The following is a 22,520-nucleotide window of genomic DNA, read 5'->3' as shown; positions in this document are numbered from 1 at the left end:
TTGGTATATCCAGCTGTTTTCTGAGTATCTTCATTTCTACTGTTTGAATTTGTTTTTCATTTTTCCTTTTTATGGTCCATATTTCACTTCCGTATAGTAAAGTTGTTTTTGACAAGACATTATGCAGTCTGATTCTAGTGTGTTTTTGTACTAGGGATGGCTTAAATATATTATTTATTATGCCATTTACTTGGACAAAGTTTGATATTTTGGTTCTATGTCTTTTTCTTCTTCCTATGATAAACCACATCCCAAGTATCTGAAAGTATTTACTTGTTCTAATATTTTATTATCTATCACTATTTTACTTCTTATTGAGTTTTCTCCTTTGAATGCCATTCTTTTTGTTTTTTCTTTAGATATTGTCATATTATATTGTTTTGAGATATCATCTAATGATTTTAATGATTGTGTAAATCATCTTCTAATGTAGCTAATACTATTTGATCATCTGCAAATAGTAGTGTATCTGTCTTCATTTGTGGGGATATTTGTATACCAAATGGGTTATACTGTTTCCAAATCGTTATAATTTTATTTATATTCGTATACCAAATGGATTATACTGTTTCCAGAGTGTTATAATTTTATTTATATGTATAGTGAAAAGCAGAGGTGAGAGGCTACATCCTTGTTGTACTCCTTTTGATATATCTTTCCATTCTGAGATGTGTTTAATTTAACTGCTATTTTATTTCCTGTATATATTTTTTGAATGGATTGTAAAAGTTGGTTTGGTATGTTTAAATCGGTTAATATTTTAAACAATTTTTGTCTACTAATTTTGTCAAAGGCTTTTTCATAATCAATAAAGGCCATTTATTTATATAATTATTTATATAAATAATTTATATTTATTATAAATATAAATTATTTATTTATAATAAAATTATAAATAAAATTTTGTTTTGAAATTATGTTCTCTTTTCTTATTAATCATTTTAAAGTAAAAATTGGATCTATGTAGGATTGGCATTTTTGGAAACCATTTTGTTCTTCCAGTTTGTCCTCTACAATATTGCTTAGCTTCTCTTTTAATATTCTTGCATATATTTTATATCCTGTATTCAGCAGACTAATTCCTCTATAGTTATTGCAGTCTTCTTTATTTCCTTTTTTTCTTTTCTTTATTTTGAAGTGAAACCTGTTGGCTCTTATTTCAGTAATTGTATTTGTGCACCTTTTGGCAACTCGTATAGTAAAGAAGCAAGTTCTGACTACTGAAACCTTAGTATTACATCTAGATCTGCCTACTCACTGATGAGATCTCAAAAAAGGTTGAAACCGGTCTGGGTAGTGGCCTTCTCTCATAATGTAGAACAGTAATACATCTCTTAGGAGCTGTGTTTTACATTATGGGAAAATACTAAGAACAGTGATCAGACTTACTCCACCTTTACTATAAGTTGCCTAGCATTGTACTACTAGATATTGGCATACGCTTTCACTCGCTGAACTTTATAGTTTTCTATATTCGGCATGAATCTCTTAGAATAGATTTCCTATCTTTGAGTTTCTTATTTGGCTAAGAAATAATGTGGTATTCAATATCCACTTAATTTTGAATAATTCTTTATTTCCGTTTTTTATAGATTGGGATAACCAGTGCTTTTTTCCAAGAGTTAGAAGTTTTTCTAGCCATCCAAACCATATTAAAAAATTTCAGAAGTCTTTCATTAAATTTTTCACCTGCATTTTTGTATAGTTCTATATTTATATTATCTTCTCCTGGTGTTTTCCTATTTTTCATCTTTATTGTATTTTTCATTTCTAACATTGTGATATTTTCTGTTAGGTCATTCTTTGTTTTATACAATTTTATTTCATTGTTCTCATCTGTCCAGAGATTTTGGAAATAGGTCACCCATTTTTCTAAATCTATTGTTTGTCTTTTTTCTAAATCTATTTTTATCTTTTTTTTTATTTCTTTATTCATGTATTTTATTACTTTATAGGTTTTAGGTTGTGGCTTAAAGGAATTACATACATGCAGAAATTCAAAAACAAGTGTTTGTGCAAAGTTTTCTTCACTTCGTTATTCTTGTTTAATCATTTATCCAAGTGTAAGCAAGTTTGCATTTGAAGTATCTTCACAACTAGGCTACTTGTATATAGAGGCAAATGACTTCACATTAATTGCCTTAGTATCTCATAATGCAAAGCACATTCTTTCGGATGTGTATAATACTTTGCATTATGGGAAGGTCCACTATCCCGACAGGTTTCAACCTTTATTGTGTGGGAGCCAGAATCAGAAGAGATACCCGTATACAAGTAGCAAAAAGTGTAACACCTTCTTATTAAAAATTATTCATGCGCAGTCGTTTTTTCCTCTATATATAAGTAGCCTATGTATTTGCTTTGAAATATATATATAGTAGGGTATATATTTCCCACTGCTGAGACCTCAATAAAGTTCTCATCAGTGGGAGCCAGACCCAGAAGAGATACCAAGGTTATAGTAATTCAGAAATCATATATCTACCATATGCAAATAATGAAAAGGTGTAAACATCCTGTTTGTCCAAAGTACAAGCAGAGGCATTCACACTGAACCTAGTAAACATCAAGGAAGGAGGGAGAGAGAGAGAGAGAGTGGGGGAGGTTCTTCCACACAATTGTTCCACAGTGCTGTAGGCAAAGAATTAATTTTCATGGATGACAGTGCCACACCATATCGTACATGAGCAGTGGAAATACTTATGGCGACCAAGGATATTAATCGAATCGAGTAGCCAGCATGCTCTCCAGATCTCAATCCCATAGAACACGTTTGGGATGCAATAGAGAGAATGCATTGCTGTTCACAGTTCACCTCCAAACAAGGCCTTATCTTTGCTCTTAAGGAGGAGGAGTGGGCTAGTTTTCCTCGAGAACTCATGAATCTTGGCGCTAATCATGATTTGAAAATTATTAGCAATATGAAAATGCGTTTGTGAACAACAACTAAAGCAGAAATGCTATCAGTGAAATCATCAACAAACTACACCTAAAAATGTAATATAGATTGCAGTAAAACCATAGCCATTCCATATTTTAAAGGGATATCATATGAAATGCATAGAATGCTACATAATTACAAGCTTAATGTTACCTTTAAACCCCCTACAAAATTGAAAAATATATTAAACTCCTCTGAGGATCTGGACTTGCTATTTCAGTTTTGTCTGTTAGTTCACTAATGATAAGTTACCATTATTCATGTGAGGAAATAACATGAGCTAAATAACTAATTATTTTTTTCTCTTATCACTGACTGAATTATTAGAACATAGTTAATTTTTAATTTTTTTAAATGATAATTTCATCTGCAGAAGATTGAAAACCTAAAGCACTTAGTGCCATGAGTGGCTTTAGGGTTATGGAATCCAGGAATTCTGCTCGAAAGACTAAATATGGAACTTTTCACGCTGCATCAGGCCTTCATTGAGCAGGATGTAGTTTCATAATAAGCAGTGATAGTCATTTACCACCAGAAAACATTCACAAACATCCATGCAAAAGTGGGATATAGAACTCTTGGCCATTTGGTTTGAGAACAGAAGTGAGAAACTTTGGTATCATATTAAAATGAATATATTTATATAGTGTTCCATAAGTGAATTGAGAGTATCAAGAAAAATACATTATAATTCTCTAATTCTAATTCATTCTAGATGTCACTTATTGTCACACACATAACCTGCAGATTGCATCATTTACAACCACTGCCTTTTCACTCTTCTTTTTGCAATTTGCAATGATTATCTTAAGTCCTTACTTATACTCTTTCATATGCGAGTCATTTGGCTCAACAGGAATTCTGCTCGAAAGACCAAATATGGAACTTTTCACACTGCATCAGGCCTTCATTGAGCAGGATGGTAATTTCATAATAAGCAGTGATAGTCATTTACCACCAGAAAACATTCACAAACATCCATGCAAAAGTGAGATTTAGAACTCGTGACCATTTGGTTTGAGAACAGAAGTGAGAAACTTTGGTATCATATTAAAATGAATATATTTATATAGTGTTCCATAAGTGAATTGAGAGTATCAAGAAAAATACATTATAATTCTCTAATTCTAATTCATTCTAGATGTCACTTATTGTCACACACATAACCTGCAGATTGCATCATTTAAACCACTGCCTTTTCACTCTTCTTTTTTGCAATTTGCAATGATTATCTTAAGTCCTTACTTATACTCTTTCATATACGAGTCATTTGGCTCAACAAATACAGCTTCTGTTTCACTCATACAGCCTGTCACATCACATATTTTTGTATTCATCACTTGCTCACTTGCACATCTCAGATCATGGAATCACAATAAGTAATATATATCATTCTTTCCTGTCATCTGCATTTTCACTCCTTTCTTTATCTCCTCACTTATTGATCTATTCAAAATAGTGTCATTTTCTTTGTGTTTCCTCTCTTATGCTACTCACCAAATACTTTTAGTCAAGTAATCCTATATGCTACCTTGGAAACTTTAGCGATATGCCCTCTAAACTTTGACTCTATCTACTACCACTCCCAATCCTTAATTTCATCTATTTCCTGGAGTACAGTTCCATCAATGTGGTACACCGATTGTTGTCGATTTATCTCAAAATGCATAACTTTACATTTCTCCACATTAAAATGCTCATTATATTTGCCATTACTAACAGTCTATTTAAATCATCCTGCAATTTGCAAACAATCCATCATCAGCAAACAATTGAATATTTTCCTTCAGATTATTTCCTATATCATTTATGTTCAAGTTAAACAGTAATAGTCCTAGCAAAGAACTTTGCAGCACACCACTAAGTTACCTGCATTCTTCTGGATTCTGCTCCTCCCTATACCACTTTTTGGTATCTATTCATCAGGCACCCTCGTATCCATATAGCCAGTGTCATATCAATTCTCATTTGTTTTAATATGCATAATAGGGTTCCATGTGGTATTCTGTCAAATGCCTTTACAAAATCCAGCAGAATCATTGTGCATTCATTCCCTTCATCTAACTCAGTGTCACTCTATTATAGAAAGTTAATAAGTTACTAAGGCATGACTGACCCTTAACAAAGTCATGTTGCCCCTCATTAAAGTATCATGTTCTTATCCACCCTTTCCCAAATTGTCTTTTTTTGACCAAGTTTTCAAGCTTTTATCACCACTCCTGAGATATAATTTGCTAATGCAGTCTTCCCTTATGCAAAGGAATTATGTCTCTTTCCACTCCCTTGGAACTCTTCCGGAGCTGAGACTTAAAGAGCCTAGTCAGAGATATCAGTTCCTTTGATCCTTCTTGTAAAATGCAAGCTGATATCCCATCTCATCCCATGGCTATATTTATATTACGATTCTGCAATATCCTAAGAACCTCTGTTCCCACATCAGTCCCTCTCTCATATGTCACAGCAGTAACCTCACTCAGATTATATACCCTTGCAAAGTGGTCACTCAGTAACTCAACTATTTTGTCTGCTTCTGTCACCTTACTGCCATCAGCACTCCTTAAAGTTATTCCACTATAGTCATTAGTCATTCTTCCTCTTACTTGACATGTAGCAAAAAAGCTCTTTGGGATTTCCTTTGGCCTGCTCGGCTAGTTTATAATCTCATTTTGCCTTCCTTACCATACTGGTCATCTTTCTTGCCTGATCCTTATGCTGATCACCTTTTTCCTTATATATTCCCCACAACTTTTTTTTTTTTTTTTGCTGCTCATGCTTAATGATGCTACTCATCCATCTAACTCCTACCTGATTAATCCTCCTCACCTTGGGTATATAATCTGATATTGCTTCCTCCATATGCCCCTTAACTATCTAACATGCACTGCTAACATCCTTCCCCTGCAGTTTTTTATGCCATGGCACAGTTTCAAGCTTTCTCCTAAGCCTCTCATAATCACCTGCCTTGTAGTTCCACATATACCCATTCTTGACAGAATATTCTGAATGGTCACTTTCCTTAATTGGAGGCAGTGTGACTACTTATCTTGATTATGGATACTCTTTTGATCCTATAACCCGATCCAATACTCTTGTGCCTCAAGAGTATCGTATAAATTCCATTTCCTTCCTGCCATGTGATCTTTCTTCCAATTTATATTTCCATAATTGAAGTATCCCATAATAATTACTTGGCCAGCACTTATGTACTAATTGCTGATGCATGTCTTCCTGATTATCCCTGGAACCCCCTGGCCTATAGCATCGACCAACAGTGCATTTTTTCTTATTGGCCTCAATTTTATAGCAGACTGCTTCACCTATTCTTTTTGCCTGTAATTCAACTACTATCATCAGCAGTTCTTCCCCCCCCCCCCCAAATCCTATCTGGTATGAAAATACTAGATCATTCACATTCTATCCCTGTAACTGCATCATCTGATGTTAGCCAGTCTCACTAATGATTTTGGCATTGGTTAATGTAACCTCGAATAAAAGTTATAGAAGTTACACTAACCAATGCCAAAAATACTCCTATCTTCTTGTTCTTGATACTTCTGACATTAGTATATACAAACAGTAGCATTTCTTTAGGCTCCCCACTACCTTTACTTGACACACCCTTGCAAAGTGATCACTTAGTAACTCAACTATTTCTTCTTGCTACCATTGGCACTAATTAAAGTTATCCTTTCATGATCATTCTTCCTGCTACTTGCTACACAGAAAATTCTTTTGGATTTACTTTGGGCTGCTTAGCTAATTTTTTATAATCTGATTCAGGCTTTCTTACCATATTAGTCCTCCTTGCCTGCACCTTGTATTGTTTATAACTTCACCCCACCTGGTTTATCCTCCTTACTCTGGATATGTAGACTGATATTGCTTCTCTCAAACAATCCTTCACCAATTCTCATGCACTAGTGACCTTTTTTTTTTTTCATTGTAGCCTCTTAAGCTTTGCACTGCTCCTAGCTGCCTCCTAAATCTCTTATAATTACCAGCTTTGTAGTTCCACATAAACCCTTTCTTGATAGAGAATTTCATATATTTAGCAACCTCCCAGAACAAAACAGCACAGTCACTTTCCTTGATTGGAGGCAGAGGATCTACCATTGTTATGGATACATTTTCTGATACTATTACCAGATCAAGCACTCCTTCTCCAATCTGTGTTCCCATAGATTAAGTGCCCCATAATAATTGCTCAGGCTGAACTCATTATGCTAATCTGCTGATGCATGGCATCCATATCTTTCTGTTGACTCTTTGGTCTGTAGCAGCACCCAACAATATATTTTGTCCTGTCCCCTTTCTTGCACCAAATAGCTTCAAATCAGCAATCTGCCTCAGACTTAAAAACCTCTTTAACTTATATTTTGTTGGTTGAAGTTCTTCATTCATCAGTAATACATCCCCTCCCTCTCTCCTATTCCCTCAGCCCTCCCTGAAAATATAATCTCTCTTATTTTCCATCCCTGTTACTATATCATTTTCTGTGGTGATGCTAATAATTTTTGGCCAAGTTGAGCTGACCAGTGCCAGAAACTCCTCTCTTATTTCTGATGGTTTTGGCATTTGTGTAGTCTTTTTAAATCACGATTTTAATTCATAACACAAGTCACTCATAAGAAAATAAATAATATTAGTTGCTGATGTTTTGTTGGTTTTCTACTTTAGTATTTACAGAACACAAAATTGTTGCTGTTTTCCCTACTATAACAAACTGTTTTGTACTCTTGAAGATGCTGGGTAGAAAACTAACAAAATATCAGCAGCTAAGTAAATAAATATGTTGTTTATTTTCTCATTGCCTTGTGTTATGAATAAAACTGTGATATGAAAAAATAACAAAAAAACTCAACACGAACGGTGTTGAGTTTTTCTGTTTCTCTCCTGACATAAACTGCCAACACATAAACCATTCTGACATTCATGTATGTGCATTTCGACATCCCTTGAATCCACAGTTACCTTTTGTATGATGTTCTTACTAACTCACTTGATTAGAAACTATGAAATTGCATTTAACATTTCATAAGCAATTCTGTACATACTTATTTGTCCCACCAGTGGCTGAACCCCCACACAACTGCATCTCTCCTAATACTTTGTTTCTCTGATTTTATACTTCCAAACTCTCACTGAACAATGCTCTCTCTCCAAACATCTAATTCCAAAACTATTAAAATTCGATCTATCAGTTCTTTTGTCCATCAAATTCACTCCATACATTTATAAACTGCACACTATTCCTCCTGCACAGTTTTCTCATTAACTCATTAGCAATCGTGACCCTTCTTAATTCTCATTTCAGTCCTGTCGTACCAAGGCATTACTTTCTCACTCTTCTTTTTCACTTCTATCAGCAATTTTTTCATATCTACTCTTATTGCATATTTATCACCTTTCAATTCACGTTGAGTCACAACAGTCAATTCTTTCACTCCTTCCCTCTGCAACCTAACTGATTCATCAATATCTTTGATATTTGCACTGGAGAAACATGCTTTCTTCACATTCTCATTAAGTACTCCTTTCATTATCAAATCTCCATAAATACCTTCTCCTTACTCCTAGTTTCTTGTTCTGTCAAATATTACATATCACAAATTGTAAAATTTGCAAATAGACAAATGAGCACAACTACATGGTCTAAAGTAAGTAAAATACTACTAGTAATAATTGTTAAAATGACTGATATTTACTAAAATAAAAAGGCTTGTGTACATATTACACCTTTTGTTATTTGCTTCCTTAGAAAATCTGTGCTGCTTATTCCTTTCATTCAATACCAACTGCTACTTCATTTCATTATATGAAATTCATTTTCGAAATTATGGATTTTACAACCATGTTATAACTAACTCTTTTTATTATCCCGATATTTCGATCTTCATATCAAGATCATCATCTGGAGCATACACAAATATACAAGACAAGCTGAGTTACATTATAAACTGTAAGCTAGAGAAACAATGATTTGATCATGTTATTCTACTGGCATAACCTCTAGTGAAAAAAAAATTATAAATTACATCAAGCTAGATTTAATTTAAGATAACATGAATAAACATTTTTTCTTTTAGATAGTTTTCTTTCAGTAACAGTGATATCCTGTTTTTGGTATTACAATTGTTATTTTTGATTTAGGATCCTGGATTTCCTACAGTCCTGTTTATAGTTGCTGTTAAAGAGGAAGGTTCCGTGGGTCGAATATATGCCTTCCATATGTATGGGATTTTTAGACCTTCATTATTGTTCAGATTGGGGTGGTTGATAATGATCTCACAGGCTTCTTTCAATTTGCGTTCATACCATGTTTTGGTGTGATGTAGACAACTAGTGCTTTTCCAGTCAATTCTATGTAAGGTGTTCAGAACATGATCAGAAAGGCCAGCTTCACCATAATTATTATATTTAATGTGTTTTATGTTCTTTTTGTCTGATAGGAATTGTGCATCCTGTTTCTCCTATATATGGTATGTTACAAGTGCAATGAATACGGTACACTCCAGGGCGGGGAGTGGGTCTTTGGATGAGTTGAGTAAGCTTTTTAATTTTGCAGAGGGTTTAAAGGTAGCTTTGAGATTGTATTTTTGTAGTACTCTGTTTATTTTGTCTGATGTCCCTTTAATGTAGGGAAGTTATAATTTTGTTGTGGGCTGGTTTGTCTTTGTTTTTTATTAAGGTCTTGTAGAGAATTTTGTTAATAGTGTTTTGGCTGTACCCATTTTTTTGGAAAGTATTGCTGATTACTTTAAATTTGTCTTTCAGTGCCTGTTCACTGGAGCAGATTTTCATTGCCCTGTTTTTTAGTGTATTGATGACACCTAGTTTTTGTATTGGTGGTGGTGGTGGTAGGAGTTTATGTGTATATATTGGCCAGTCTATGTCGGTTTTCAGTAAACCATGAAAGAAAGATTGCCAGAAGGAAGACGTGTGACAAGTGTATCTAGAAATGGAAGTGTGTTCTGTTTTTCAATCTCAATTGGGAACTATATGCATTTGTATTGTTTGTTTAGGTGGCTAAGGAATGTGTCTAGCAACCATGGGACCAGATCGTGAAAATATCGTCAACGTAATCTAAGCCAGACTTTGGGTTTTAAAGGGAAAGAGCCTAAAGCAAGTTGCTCAGAATGTTCCATGCAAAAGTTAGCAATGGGGGGGGGGGGGATAATGGCGAGCCCATGGCTGTGCTTTCTTTTTGTAGGTGGAAAGCGTTTATCCATACAAAATAACCAGAACGTAATACATGTGCAAAGAGCGCCGTGATATCTGGAAGGAATTTATTCTGTAAAAGAAGAATTGTGTCATTGATTCGTAAAGAGGGCAGAGACGTCAAAACTGACTAATAAATCATCTTTTTCTAGTGTAATGTCTGTCTTTAATGATGTTTATGAAGTGTTGTGTATTTTTGATACACAACACTTCATCTTCAACATGATCAACACGCTGATCACCTTGTAACACTAAAAGAAAGGATCATTATATGAAAGTATTTTATATATACTCTCACCATCCCTTCCTTTCACAAACTACTTACTTGATAACAAATATATTTTATAGACATTGCATCAAACATAATCTTTCAGAGCAAATTTGAATACTACACTATCATATATGATATGAAAATTACCTTGAAAGAAACAAATTCAGCTAAGATATACTGTTGAACTATTGAAATTTAAAAATGAATTTTAAGCTTGAAATCTCCAATTATATAATAATAATAATAATAAACCACATTAAGCTTTTTTATCCAGATGAGATCCTTCATAATTAAATGAAATCCAGCAGTAATCTGCTGTTATTTTCTGATTCCATTTCTTCTGATAAAGTTATAACCCCCCCCCCCCCCAAAAAAAAAGGCATGTTCTAGAAGGGATATGCACTGGTAATTTGTATTAATTATAGGCAAAATTTTGACATAAGTTCTCAAATTAATTTCTTAGTAAATGGTGGAGTTGGTTTTTGAAAATATTGTAGGAAGTTATCTAATGCCATTTTCGGCCATAGACCCACCATTTCTTCACCAAATACCTTTTCACAGCATTCAGCATAACCATATTGATTCTAAACAGTTATGTGCTTATCACCAAGCCATTATAGAATCAAGTTTAATTGCAAGGCAAGGCTGCTACAGTTGTGTCCTTATTCGTAATATTATATTGCATTTTGTATTATTAACTGCAAATGGTATAGTAATCCCCTCCCTCCCCACCATAATGAATTCTAATAACATCACAAGTAATTGACTATGTTAGAACATTGCATCCTCCTCATACATGGTTGGAATTCATAACTGAATTTCTTTTTTTTCTTGTGTCTCTGTCTAATGAATAGGATTAAAAGTTCATGAAATCATAGCATACCAAACAGCAGCTCATGCGGAGTTACTGATGAATATACAGAAACTCTTGGAAAGTAAAGTAAGTCACACACTTGAAGACTATTATAAATATATATATACTGTATATATATATATATATATATATATATATATATACATTTTTTTAATAAGATATAAGAAATTAAAATATTATGATAAGATTTTGTATTTTTTACATAACACTAATCAATTAGAATTTTGCAACTGGGATCTGAACATCTGGATTTTATGTATTTCACGGTACAAATTACTAATACATGGAAACTACTGAAGAAACATTTATTAGCAGCAGTGGCAAGTTGTATACCCATAGCAAAAAGAGAATATGATTTTGTGTGAAGAGGATGACTAATGAAATCAGATGGAAACTGTAGATGAAAAGTGGTTATAGGAATAAAGGAGTGAAGAGCAGTTGAGGAATATAAGAGTCAGGCCAGAAAAGTGACTTGCATAGAAAAAGAAGACAAAATTTGAACATGAGAAGAGATTACCCCTGTGAGCCAAGGAAGATCCTAAGAAATTCTTTCATCATGTGGGCAGCAGGGAGGAGAAATGATGTAGAAGAATGACATTGTTAGACGATAATGGGAGTTGAGTGACTGATGCTGAAGTCATGGTAGAGATATGTTTAATGATCACTTTGTTGAGTATTTTATTCTGGAAAAGTAGGTTTCATTACTAGAGGGATGGGAAGGGTTCTAGGTGTAGAAGTTGATAAGGAGAGTGCATTTCAAATATTAAGTATTCTGGATGTCAATAAGGCATTGGGACTGGATGGGATTTTGTCACAAGTGCTAAAGGAATGTGCTATGAAACTGACAGCTCTATTGACTTAGCTTTTCAGTGAGAGTAGTTTTTTTGGCTATAGAAAAGGTGGCAAATGAGTTGGGAGAAGAGATAGTGACATTGCATAAGGGTGGTGTGGTAGAATGCAGATAGTTGTTACAATTTTGGAGAAATTAGTGAGAGATTGTATAAAACATTGAGTAGATAAGGGTAATGTTATCTGTGAGGATCAGCATGGATTTATTAAGAAGCAACTCGATATCAGAGAGTTGTCTATGACGTAAGTCCAGGAAGGAGAAGGTTGCATGTGGGGGTCCCACAGGGTTCAGTACCGCTGTTTAATCTTTATAACAGTGACACTATCAGTGAATTGCAGGGAATAGTTGCAGATTATGTGATGCTGGGAACTAGTACTATGTACCATATAGTATAATAGTACCACAGTGTTACTGTTATTAGTAATAGTACTAGCGAGGTGATGACCCTTCTGGAGGTTTTGAATAAGCTGGACAGGCAAATGAATATGGATGTCGGTTAATGAAGTTTGTGACCTACCAATGTGAAGCTGCATACTCTGGTTACTGTATGTATTCACACTATCCTCTGGTCCAGTACTCACCTTTTACATCAGTGCTGGTTTAGGTCTGTTATTTAAAGAGAGTGCTGAAGAACTTTAATTGCCCAAACTTAAATCGGATTGACTGCCTATCCATTGCCAAGATTTGAAAGAGTCTGCTACTCCTAAATAGTAATGGTAAGCAACTGTGTCCCCTCCTTTTTTTTTTTTTTTTTTTTTTTTGTAATATAATGCTGTGTCACTCAATCATTTTATTTATCTAAATTTTTAAATTTTGTATTTGAAAACATTCTTTGTTCTATTTACACCTTGTGATTATGCTGATGCACTGATGATGGCCTGTTAATTTCTGACCAAAATATTTGCAATAATAAAAATTATTCTTTATTCTTGTGAATACATGTGTCTAATAATCTTTACTATATCACAAATGCCATTTAAAAAAAGGCAACATACTCTGTTAGTCGAATTGTACTAGAGAAAGTGATGGAAGCAAGGGATTTTAGGGTAGTAATTGGTAGAAATTTGAAGTTTATGGGTGTGTGTGTGGCGGGGGGTATTGCAAAAGTAGTGAAAGTAACCTTCTTCTTCTGCAGCTTTTCCCGCTTAAGTAGGGTTGCTGTTTGTGGTGAGTCTCCTCCACAACCTCCTGTCATGGGCTGTAGCCACATCCAAGTTCTTCATCCTCAAGTTCTCCTCCGCCATTTCCCTCCATCTCTAATTTGGCCGACCACACTTCCTCCTCCCCTGCGCATCCATCTGTATGACCTTTCTTCCCACATACTCTTCCTCCCTCCACATCACATGACGAAACCATCTCAACCTTGCCCCTAAGTTCATAACTTGCACCATTTCCCTTACATAGTCATTTCTCAGACGAACCTTTCTGGTCACACTGCACATCCACCTAAGCATTCTCATCTCCGCTACCTTCATCCCGCTGATGTTATTTTTCCTCGGGGCCACAGTTTCCATAGTATATGTCATAGTTGGTCTCACTACTGTCCTGTAGATTTTGCCTTTTAGATTGCTTGGCACCCTCTTATTGCATAGCACTCCAGCCATCTCTCTTTAGTTCCTCCATCCTGCATCCCACTTCCTTCTCAGCCTCACCATCCTCTTTCATTGTTGAACCTATGCATCTAAAGTCACTGACCTTCCTGATGACATTTCCTTCAAGCTCCATATCTGTCTCCCAGCTTCCATCCACTTTGCAACACATATACTGTCTTACTTCTGCTCAGTCTCATACCTCTCTCTCTCTTCCAGTACTTTCCTCCAACTTTCCAGTTTAGCTGCCACTTCTTCTCTTGATTCTGCACACAGCACGATGTCATCTGCATACAACATAGTCCAAGGCGCATCTTCACTCACCTCCTCCGTCACCACCTCCATCACAACATTAAACAGGAACGGACTTAATGCTGACACTTGATGCAAGCCAACTGTCACCGAAAAACTTTCTGTCTCTCCCAGGCAGGTTTGAACTCTTGTCTTCACATTTCTGTACATCTCTGGTACTTTCTTCCCTCAGACACCTCCAGACTTCTTGCCTTGGCACCCTATCATACGCTTTCTCCAGATCAATAAATACCAGATGTAGCTCCCGTTGCTTGTCTTGAACCTTTTCCATCATTTGTCGTAACCCAAAGATAGCATCTGTCATCAATCGACCAAGCATGAATCCAAATTGCTCCTTTGCAATCTCCACCTCCTTCCTCAGTCTTCCATCAAGAACCCTCTCTAGGATTTTCATTGTGTGGAAAATCAACTTTATTCCTGTGTAATTCTTACAGTCTTGGGCATCCCCTTTACTCTTGTAGATGGGGACAAGAGTACTTTCTCTCCATTCCTCGGGTATATTTTCCTGTTAACAAACTTTTATTAACAGGTCCCACAGGAGGTCAATTCCCTTTTCCCCAGTGCCTTCCATGCCTCCACTGGGATCCTGTCAGGGCTCACCGATTTTCCATTCTTCATCCTATTTATGGCCTCCTTCACTTCTACTCTATTAATGTTCTGCCCCATCTTCTCTGTGAGTCCTTGCATTTTCTTCATTCAAAAACCCTTCAAAGTATATTTTCCATCTGTTTCTTATATCGACATCTCTCCTTAATACTCTTCCTCCAGAGTCTTTGATCTGCCTGACATATATACGATGTCCTTTGATGACTTATTTCTACATTTTGCCAATTGATAAATCTTTCTCTGTCCTTCCTTTGTTTCTAATTGATTATAAAGGTCTTCATATGCCATGGTCTTCACCTGTGCAATAACTCTCTTGGCTTCTTGATTTTTTCTCTCAGTGCTCCTCTCTGTCCTCTTCCACTCTTGACTCGGCCCACTTCTGCCTTCCTCTGAGCTGTCACTGCTTCTTGTACATTATTATTCCACCACCGCACCCTCTTTCTGCCCTCTAATCTTTCCAGCTGTTTCACCAAGCACCTCAACTGCACAGCTTAGAATTACTTTTGAATTATGTCTCCACCAGTCTTGTACACTTTCTAGTCCATCCGAAATTGTATCTAACACCTTCTCCCTAAAACGGTTCCTCACATTATCTTCTTTTAAGCGAAACCACTTAATTTTCTTCCTCCCATGGCTTCCAAAGGTTCTTTTCTTCGACTTTATTTTAAAGTCTACGCCCAGCAGCCAGTGTTGCTGTGCCACTTGATCTGAAGATAACCTAGAGAAATATTGCAATACAGAGCTGAGCCACTTGCCAGAATGCCACCATATGGGTGGTTACAAAATAAGATTACAAATAAGCTAAAATTAAAATGATTTGAAATACAAAAATTAACAAAATTTAGATACATAAAAATTATTATTATTGTGAATATGTGTGGCTAATAATCTTTATTATGTCACAAGTACCAGTAAAAAACTCTGGAATAGTTTCCCATGAATACAATCCACAGCAATTCAAATAAGTGAAGAAATTCCTTCTTGTTCATCCACAGTACCAATATGCTATACTATGGTTTGACTAGTCTCGTGTTATGGAATCATCTCAGAGAAAAAAAAAAAGCCGATTCAGTTAATAATGATGCCCTTTGGTTGGAAAGACCTGAGTGCAAATCTCATCTATGATGCAAAGAACATTTATAAAGGCTTTTCAGTTGAAGGAGAGTTAGATGGCCTCTAATGAAGGTGGCAGGTTTCCCTCCTTAGTCTGGAACTGGTTTTTCTCAAGTCTCTAATTAGATCTCTCTTAAAAAAAAAAAAAAAAAAAAAAAAAAAAAAAAAAAAAAAAAAAAAATCTGTTTTCTACTGGTCATCAAACAATCATCAAAAAAAGTCTCTGAGAAAATAATTATATTCTGTTCATTACTCATCTTGTTAATATTTTTCATACTAGCAGGTTTAAATAACTGATATTGGGTTTTATTAGGCCGTAATATTACAGATGATTATACTGACTAGTTTTGCCACATATGCTAGTGACTTCTTCTGGGTTAGGAAGAACAAAAAAATAATCCAATAAAGGGGTCAACGTGAACCAATGACTCATGTTGACCCCTTTATTGTATTATTTTTTGAAATACATGGGTTAAAGAAAAAAGTGATTAACATGAACCATTGACCCACTATTGATTTCTTTATTATATTATTTTTTTTGTTCTTCCTAACCCAGATGAAGCTACTAACATATGTAGCAAACCTAGTTGGTATAAACATCTGTAATATTACGGCCTAATAAAACCCAACATCAATTATTTAATCACCTTTGTTTTTCTGGTTGAAAATTCTACATACTCATCACTAGCAGGTTGAATTATGCATCACTACCATAAATCTGCAATTGCATTAGCTAATGGAATTCACTGTGGTTAGAGGCTGTTGTATATGTGAACTGTTGCACATCATTAAGTACTGATCATACTTCAATGTTCCCACCTTATGAAAGCAGCTTACATTGTCTCATGACAATGCTGATACAATAAAAATATTCTGCATCATTTTGAGCTTTGCCTGTAGATAAGCAAGTTATAGAGGTCTGAAAGAACTCCAAATGACATACAATTGAATGTGCTTTGAAATATCAGGAAATTGATTTTCTTATACATACTTCTATTAAGAGAGGGGGGAAAAATCACTGGAAACTATCTTGTCTCGTTTTCTTTTGCTATTTCCAGCTTTTCAGCTGAAGAAATAAAGGGAGTAATGAAAGAGGGGGGGGGAAGCAGAAAGAAATTCAATGTTGAATAAGAAGAGGTAACACATAATATTACTATTCCAAAGAAAGGCTAACCATGGGCAGTGCAACAAATGGCAAAGTTCATCAGAGTTGGCTCTAGAAAAATTAATGAAAAAGACAATCCAGTTTTATTACTTTTTTTTTCCTTCAAGAAACCTGAAATATAAGTTTCTTTATATGGTCAAGCATTTATGTTTTCAGGCATACTCATATTTTTCTTTTTTCCCCCACTTTATGCTTGTCCTTTATACATGGTACCTAAAAAAAAAAAAAAATGTTTATATCTTCTAGGAGTGTTTGTAGAAAACATACTCAGTGTTGTTTGTGATTTTTAAGTGATATATTTGTTGGTGGTGCTTTCTGAAATGTTTTTTAGTATTTCTTCAGTTCTCTAAATTGTTATTTTTTTATACTTATTTTAACCAAAAATATTAAGTGTTAAGTTTATCGACTGTGAAATGTGCTTGTGTTATATGCATTCAAATCAGTGTCTTATATTTAGGTTGTAAGGTACTTGCATGGAAAAATGTCTGATGGCAAGGATATTACAACAATATGATTCTTTGAAATATCGGTGCATGTGTGTGCTGGTTTACATTGCACACACATGCACTACAAGATTGGTTCAAAATTCCACATACAAACTTTGAAGGGAGGTAGAGAACATCAAAGTCAACCATATTCACATAGGAAAGCATGACCGGAAACGCCACCTGAAAGTGATAGGTGGCGCTGTTTGGCAGCACTCCAGGTGAGCAATTGGGGCTTCCTCATTCAAGCTTTCGACGTCATACAAAAAACATGTGTCATTTTACAAATGCTGAGATGGTAGACATGCACTTCGTTTATGGGTTAGCTGACTAATAATGAACGAGCCGCTGTACGAATGTATCGCGAAAGGTACCTAAACAGATGTGTACTGCATCACCAAATGTTTGCGCATTTGCATCAGAATTTGTGTGACTATGGATCATTCAGGGATTGCAGGCATGATAGTGGGCGGCCACGATCGACGCGAAATCCCGCCATGGAAGAGGAGGTGTGTTGCATGAGATGGACAATAATCCAGAGGCAAGCACACGTGCCGTTGCCTCTGCTATAGGAGTATCTCGATCCATTGTACTGCGTGTTTTGCACTATGAGTCCTTACGTCCATTTCATCTGCAGCGGGTCCAGTTACTGATGACTGAAGATTATCCTCAATGTGTGGAATTCGCGCAGTGGTTTCTGCAGAAAAGTGCCATAGACTTGGATTTTTCAACTTTTGTTCACAGATGAAGCTTCATTTACCCCTGAAGGGGTCTTCAATCACCACAATGCTCATGTGTGGGCCTATGAGAACCCACACGCTATGAGATCACATGCTGCAAAACAATGCTTTGCCATTAATGTATGGGCAGGTATCGTTGCTGACTGTTTAGTCGGCCCATACGTGTTACCCACGACTGGACTCCCAGAAGTATCAGACCTTTCTGGAAGAAGTTCTGCCAGATTTATTGAACAATGTTCCAATGACTGTGCATGTATTCCAACTCGATGGGGCTCCAGCCCATTTTGGCATTTCTGTGCGTCAGTATTTGGACAGGTCCTTTGGGGCTCGATGGATCGGGCGTGGTGGGCCCGTCACATGCCCCCGCTCACCTGATTTATCAAGCATTGATTTCTTTCTGTGGGGGACCCTTAAACCCATGGTGTATGAAACGCCTGTTGCCTCTGACGTGGACCTCGTGGCAAGAATTGCCATCGCCACGGCTAATATCCGGGAAACGCCAGGTATTTTTGAAAATGTACGGCAATCGATGCATCGTCAGTGTCAAGCATGCATCTGCTAATGGTCATAACTTTGAGCACCTGATGTGAAACCGTATTATATATCCAACTACTATTGAGCTGTTCAGTTACACCTAATAAAGTTTTTTTACACTACTTACTGCCTTGTGTTATTTCTGTATCTTTGTTAGTACCTTCCAGTCATGCTTTCCCATGTGAATATGGTTGATTTTGATGTTCTCTACCTCCCCTCAAAGTTTATACGTGGAATTTTGAACCAAATTGTGTATATATATATATATATATACACGCATACACACACACATACATTCACAGATAGAGAGCCATCTTCAGCTGAATCCAAAAAAGGATGTTTTGGAGAATGCATCTAATACTTATCATTCTCTTGTTGCCAATGAGATGAGAGATTTGAGTGGGAGGATAAACATATTATTCTGGCTTCGTGCTATTCATCAGTATCTACAAGGGTTTATTTATACAACAGCCATATCTTGTAAAGATTTACAATGAACACATGGGAGAGATAAATAGACCAGAATATATCAAAATACAGAACTGACATTTATGTAAAAAAAATGGTATTCTAACCTTATTACATGTTTTATCGATGTAGGCTGTGAATTGCAAAGATGCAGTGGATCTATTAATTTTTCATAGAGCTATACTTAGATGTTATTCAGAGTGATATTGCAATTCACCACAAGGCCAGCAAGGAAGACCACAGCAAAAAGTCAAACACAGTGTATGCATTGTCACATGAAAACAAGATGTGAGAAATGTAATAGAGTTGCATGCAAAATGCTTCAAGGCTTGCCATGTTCAGTAACACTTAAATAAAATAATTTGTTTTTGTACCTGGTATTTTCATTCTAAATCATATTTTTATAAATAAAGCTGCATTTCATTGAATTCCCTTTATTTCTTACATAATTAAAAAATTCAGTCCAAAAAATTTATGTTAGATTATCTCTGGTTTGTAACTTTTAATAGTTGGAATTTAATTTAATTTTACTAGTTTTTTGTTGGTCTTAAAAAAATTACTGCATGTGAATAAACTATATAATCATTTCAGGGAATTCCGGAAATACTTATTTTCTTCAGTCCATCTGGAGTTTCCTATACCATTCCTCTTTTACAGTCTCTAAAATTACCATTACACAGGATGAAGGTTTGTATTATTGTTTTTTGGCAATTGTTTAGGAACATATGTTAGTATTTTGGAAGTTTTTTCCCCACTTGGTTAGACTATAATAAATTTAGTTTAATCCTTTATTCTAAGTGTAAGCAAACAAAGTTTGCGCCTGAAGTATCTTCAGGACTGAGCAGCTCGTGGTAAAAGTTGGACCCATCACTCCTTGTCTTAATATCTCCCATAATGCAAAGCACATCTCTTTGCAGACATGTATAATACTATGTATTAAGGGAAGGGCCACGACCCAGACCGGTTTTGACCTTCATTGAGGTCTCATCAGTGGGAGCCAGACCTAGAAGTGGTGATACTAAGGCAGAAGCAATGGAGAAATCATATTTACCTACGAATTGCCAAAAGGTGTACCACCTTATTATTAAATTACTCTGGATTTAGGTCGAAACCGGTCTGGGTAGTGGCCCTTCTTAATGCATAGCATTATACATGTCTGCAAGGAGATGTTCTTTGCATTATGGGAGATATTAAGATAAGGAGTGATGAGAGCTTGGTCCACCTTTACCACAAGTTGCCTCAGTCCTGATGATACTTCAGGTTCAAACTTTGTTTGCTTACACTTGGATAAAGGATTAAACTAAATTTATTATATGCTAGTATCTTTGACTGTGACTTATTCATTTTTATTTTAGACTGTTGCTATAGGACCAAGTACAGAATCTGCCATAAAGCAAGCTGGAATCAACCCATGGTGTGTAGCTACTAAGCCATCTCCACAGTCTTTAATTGAAGCATTTCAAAGATGTTCTTGATTGTTTTGTGTATCATAGGAATTTGTATGTCATTTTTTCAAGTTTAGAGTAGCCCACTAAGTAAACTTGATAAATCATAGCTTGTTTATGGGAATTAAGTTACTTTTGGCATATCCAGTTTTTGATATATGCACGTGAACTATCTTTTAGTGAAGCAATTTACGTTTGTAAATATGATGAATAGTGATGCTGATGAATAATTATCATTTAAAGGGCATTCAAAGTTGAAGTCTATCAACAGCATTGATGGACTCCCCTTCCCCCTCTCTACCTCTTGATATGTATAAAACATAGTATATGTATAGTGCACACAGTGTATTTTAAAACCTCATTTCTCCGAGATATTTTTAATGGCACCTATAACACTTGAAAAAAAAAAGTCATTCGAAAGTGCCACACCACATGTTTATTTAAAAGTTTCATAACTCTCAAGTATGCAAATGAGAAGTGCATAACTGGTGGTACATGACAGTAGAGTATCTGACCTTTTTAATTATTTAGCCTCTTGAGTGATATGAGACCAATGCTGGAAGACTGATGAAGTCTGTTTTCAAGTTAAAATTACTTAACACATTAAATCAGCATGCAGTTAAAACAACCACATCATAAATGTATGATGTAGTGGTTGTTCATAATTGCAAACCTCAAGAAGATTAACTGTTTTTTTTTTTGTTCATTTCCACTAATTTGTGGTAGGAAAAAGTATAAAAGTATAATAAACATTTCTTATCATCATAGGATGAGGGGCAGCTTTCCAGTATTTCTTAAATTGCAGCAAGTTTGTTAAAAGCATAACACTAGAGATGGCAAACATAGACATGCCAATTTTGGTATTAACAAACTTTCTGAGTACATGAAAAAAAAAGGGGGGGGTACTCTACGAGGAGGGAAAAAAAAACCAGTGAAATTTCAATTATTTCCTAAATTGTTAGTATAAATAATAAAGAGCCAAGAGGCTATTTTTTCCAGCGGTGTAAATTAAGGGGATAATAAATCCCTCATTATTTTAAAGCCGGATACGAAACTCGGAGATCGAAATCATCGACATCTCCTAGGAGCTGCGTTTTACATTGTGAGAAAATATTAAGGACAGTGATGGAGCTTGCTCAGAGTTGCCCTAGTGTTGTACTACCGAGGTGATGACTTACACTTGGACTCGCCGATAGTTCTTCGGCATGAAACTCTTTGATTTCGATCTCCGAGTTTCGTATCCAGCTTTAAAATAATGAGGGATTTATTATCCCCTTAACTTAATGTTAGTATGAATTTTAGAAATCCTGTAATGCTTTCATTTGCATAGTCTCAATAGAAATCAAATATTTTGAACATGGCTTTCAACATGATTTTGAAATGCTGAAATAATTGTGGCAATCGATTTTCTTATTTCTTTGTTATATTTGTAAATGTATGTGTGCATTTTTAATTATTTTTAAGGAAAATTTTATTTTATGTTAAAAAAAGCTTATAGTTGTTAAAAATTATATATATATATATTTAATGCAAATTCTTCCCACAAAAGGTTGTATAATAGTATCATGCTGTTATAACTTGAATAGCATATAAACCTTTAATCTATCAGTAAATAATTTAGTTATTTTTATTTATTTCATATGGTGATTCAATGGCCATGAGCCCCTATTAATAATAATTTAGTGTTCAGCATGTATAATGAGCATATAGCAGACGTAAGTTCAAAATGTCCCCCCCCCTTTTTGCCTTCACTCAGCATGCCCACATATCAATGGCAGCATGCACAACATCCAATAGAAATGCTCCAAATCTACCTTCAGATCAGTGATGCTAGGATGTCATTTCTTATAGGCTACTCTCTTAAGCTCCAACCACAATTTGCAGTTCACTGGATTCAGATAGAGACTTC

General features: G+C 35.4%; 1 protein-coding gene across 1 annotated transcript in view; it reads left to right on the top strand.

The window, feature by feature from the left end:
- LOC150106378 (uroporphyrinogen-III synthase-like) overlaps positions 1-20,924 on the top strand; it is a 115,906-nt gene extending 94,982 nt beyond the window's left edge. The window contains exons 7-9 of the mRNA XM_090392409.1: positions 11,285-11,370; positions 19,758-19,853; positions 20,522-20,924. Coding sequence (XP_090248535.1) covers positions 11,285-11,370; positions 19,758-19,853; positions 20,522-20,641 — 302 coding nt within the window. The 3' untranslated portion in view covers positions 20,642-20,924. The remainder of the gene's footprint in view (positions 1-11,284; positions 11,371-19,757; positions 19,854-20,521) is intronic.
- The last annotated feature ends 1,596 nt before the right edge of the window (positions 20,925-22,520 follow it).

This window comes from Typopeltis vanoorti, chromosome 5 (assembly GCF_054136105.1).
Source record: "Typopeltis vanoorti isolate ZY-2024b chromosome 5, IOZ_Tvanoo_1.0, whole genome shotgun sequence".
In the NCBI taxonomy this organism is placed as follows: domain Eukaryota; kingdom Metazoa; phylum Arthropoda; class Arachnida; order Uropygi; family Thelyphonidae; genus Typopeltis; species Typopeltis vanoorti.
The sequence above is the reverse complement of the archived record's forward strand: the minus strand, read 5'-3'. Positions and strand labels throughout refer to the sequence as shown.